Below are 2,878 nucleotides of genomic sequence, written 5' to 3' on the forward strand. Positions count from 1 at the left end.
GCTTTCACATCAGAAATGTATTTCCTGATGTCTAGAGACAAAAATAGGGGATTTCAGCCAAACTATTAAGGCAAAACATCAGCCGACAAGGATATAAGATGGAGATGGGAGTAGTAGATTTGATGAAGTAGGAAAACACATCATATTTGTTTTCAAAAGTTGAAGAACAAATATCAATAAAATGTAACACAATTGTTAAGCAATGTTGACTGCCTGATGTTAGATGACATATTAAGTGAAGTAAGGCTGTGTGTGCATATGTGGTGTGTGTGTGTGTGTGTGTGTGTGTGTGTCCCATTATTGTACTCTAGCCATTTGCATGCCCTGAATAAAAAATAATTAGGTTTAACCAAGGTTGCACTTTAATATGTAAAATTAAGAAAATAATATAAAGAAAGGGAATTGCAATTGACTGCAATGAAATTAATGACAGTGGATCATAGACTCTTACTTAGATAAAAAGGAATATATGGAAAATACTGTGAGGAATGGGGGTTACTTTTCTTGATTGAATTAAAGGTTAAGTGATACTTATCATGCATTGTATAGGATGTCTTAATAGGGAAAGTTATGGATGAGATGGGATTAATGCTTTCAGTATTTAGCAGTATTTAATGGGAAAGGTACATAAAGTAGAACAATAACCTCACATATATTTGTTCCCACAGGAACAAAGGATTGGTTTAACTAATTGATTCTCATTAGAATAAAAATGGGAAGACTTAATACTCATTTTGAATAAGAATTAAACAACCTTTTAAGGGGAAAGGCTTGAAATGAAAGAAGATGGTACAACCCAACCAACACAGGGAAAAAAAAAAATGAATCCAGTCAAAAACAATAGAAAAAGCCTGTCTGATAATTCTACTCATAATAGGGGTGCAATAATACATATTATTTCTGCATGATATACTAAAGAATCAATGCATATTTCTCATTATCTCTATTATTACATGCAAGTATAAAACATATACATTAGGATTTTCCTTCTTGAATTGATTTTAAGTGCACATCAATTCATTTTTGAGATTTCACATCTCATTTTCTGGAAACAGAGTCAAATAATTTAAGAGAATGCATAAATACATTAATGCATCTACTGCAGTTAACAGGAAGGAAAATGTGGTTGGAAAATGTTAATGGACTAACCCTCTTTCATTTACTATGTCTGCAGATGGAGAATCGATTAAAAACAGGAATTTCAAATGTTACTAAACTGGTGGAATTTGTTCTCTTGGGGTTTTCTGATATTCCCAATCTCCACTGGACTCTTTTTGGGATATTTTTAGTCATCTACCTAACTATCCTGATGTGCAATAGCATCATAATATTGGTAACAAGAATTGACTCTGCTCTCCAGACCCCCATGTATTTTTTTCTTGGCAATCTCTCCTTCTTAGAAATCTGTTATGTAACAGTCACTATCCCCAGAATGCTCATGGACTTACTGACTCAGAAAGGAAGTATTTCTTTCTTTGCCTGTGCTGCACAAATGTGTTTTGTCCTTATGTTTGGAGGCTCAGAGTGTCTTCTCCTGACAGTGATGGCCTATGACCGCTACGTGGCCATTTGTAACCCTCTGCACTATCCTCTAATCATGAACCATAAGGTCTGTGTCCAACTGGTGACTGTCTCCTGGATCAGTGGAGTCCCAGTTGTAATTGGGCAAACATGCCAGATTTTCTCTCTGCCCTTTTGTGGGTCTAACACAATTAATCATTTCTTCTGTGACCTCCCCCCAGTACTCAAGCTAGCTTGTGGGGACACATTTGTGAATGAGATAGCAGTCTATGTAGTTGCAGTGATATTTGTCATGGTTCCATTTCTGTTGATTGTTGTCTCCTATGGCAAAATTATCTCCAGCATTCTGAAATTGTCGTCAGCCAAAGGGAGGGCTAAAGCCTTCTCCACCTGTTCTTCTCACCTGATAGTTGTCGTCTTATTCTATGGAACGGCTACCATCACGTATTTACAACCCAAACCAAATCAATCTGAAGGAGTTGGGAAATTGATCTCTCTTTTCTACACCGTTTTGATCCCAACTTTGAATCCCATTATATATACTCTGAGGAACAAAGACATCATGGTGGCCCTGAGAAAATTACTAACGAAGATTTTAATATGACTCAAACACTTGAAATTGTGGAAAGAACTTGCTTATATGCTTGTCATGCAGAGACAACAGAAACATGTCTTCTAGTTTTATTCCTCAATAACGTTCATTAATAACATCAATGCAACCTCACACTATGTTAAGGAATCTTAGTTTCATAGGATTAACTTAAGGACTTTTGTAAAAAGTACAAAAATTATTCCAACTGCAGCAATCCAATCTGAAGATTCATCTTTCCTCTACTGTGAACTAGTGAATTAAGAGATTGCCTGAGCAATACGATGGTAGTTTAACTCGGTGTATTTTATAAACAGGGATTAGAGCCATGTGTTGTGATCAGTTTTTTAACCTTCCCATTTCTCCAGATATATTTGCTGCCCTTCTTTGTACCTATGTTTGAATTTAGCCAATGATAAACACCAACAGCAGGCAAGATGGTGGAAGCAGGAGTATCTTCATGTTTTCTTTGCATTACTGTTTCTTTCTATCATTTGTCACTGGTCATGCTGCTTTAAGACTACAAGTCCGGAGAATCTCCCCTTTACCATCCCAATACCCACTATTTTCTGGTGACATCATTCCCTCCCCTGGTAGCTTCAGGTTTTGCTCTGTTAATATCCATTCAGTATTACATTTGTCTGGAATTTTCACTGTAAACTATCAACATTAATGTGTAGCAGGTTGAATGTGGGTCCATCTAAAACATATGGCTGTTTAGAATCTGCAAATGTGTCTTCTTTGGAAAAAAAAAGACTTTGTAGATGT

The 2,878-nt window shown here is 36.1% G+C and overlaps 1 protein-coding gene across 1 annotated transcript; it reads left to right on the plus strand.

Annotated features, from left to right (window-relative positions):
- Nucleotides 1-1,156: 1,156 nt before the first annotated feature.
- Nucleotides 1,157-2,125, plus strand: LOC106986252 (olfactory receptor 10AG1-like). The gene has a single exon (XM_015084425.3). It carries the CDS (start codon nucleotides 1,175-1,177, stop codon nucleotides 2,123-2,125), a length of 951 nt encoding a protein of 316 aa, XP_014939911.2. The 5' UTR covers nucleotides 1,157-1,174.
- Nucleotides 2,126-2,878: the final 753 nt, after the last annotated feature.

The sequence above is a fragment of the Acinonyx jubatus genome, chromosome D1, assembly GCF_027475565.1.
Source record: "Acinonyx jubatus isolate Ajub_Pintada_27869175 chromosome D1, VMU_Ajub_asm_v1.0, whole genome shotgun sequence".
NCBI classification, from domain to species: domain Eukaryota; kingdom Metazoa; phylum Chordata; class Mammalia; order Carnivora; family Felidae; genus Acinonyx; species Acinonyx jubatus.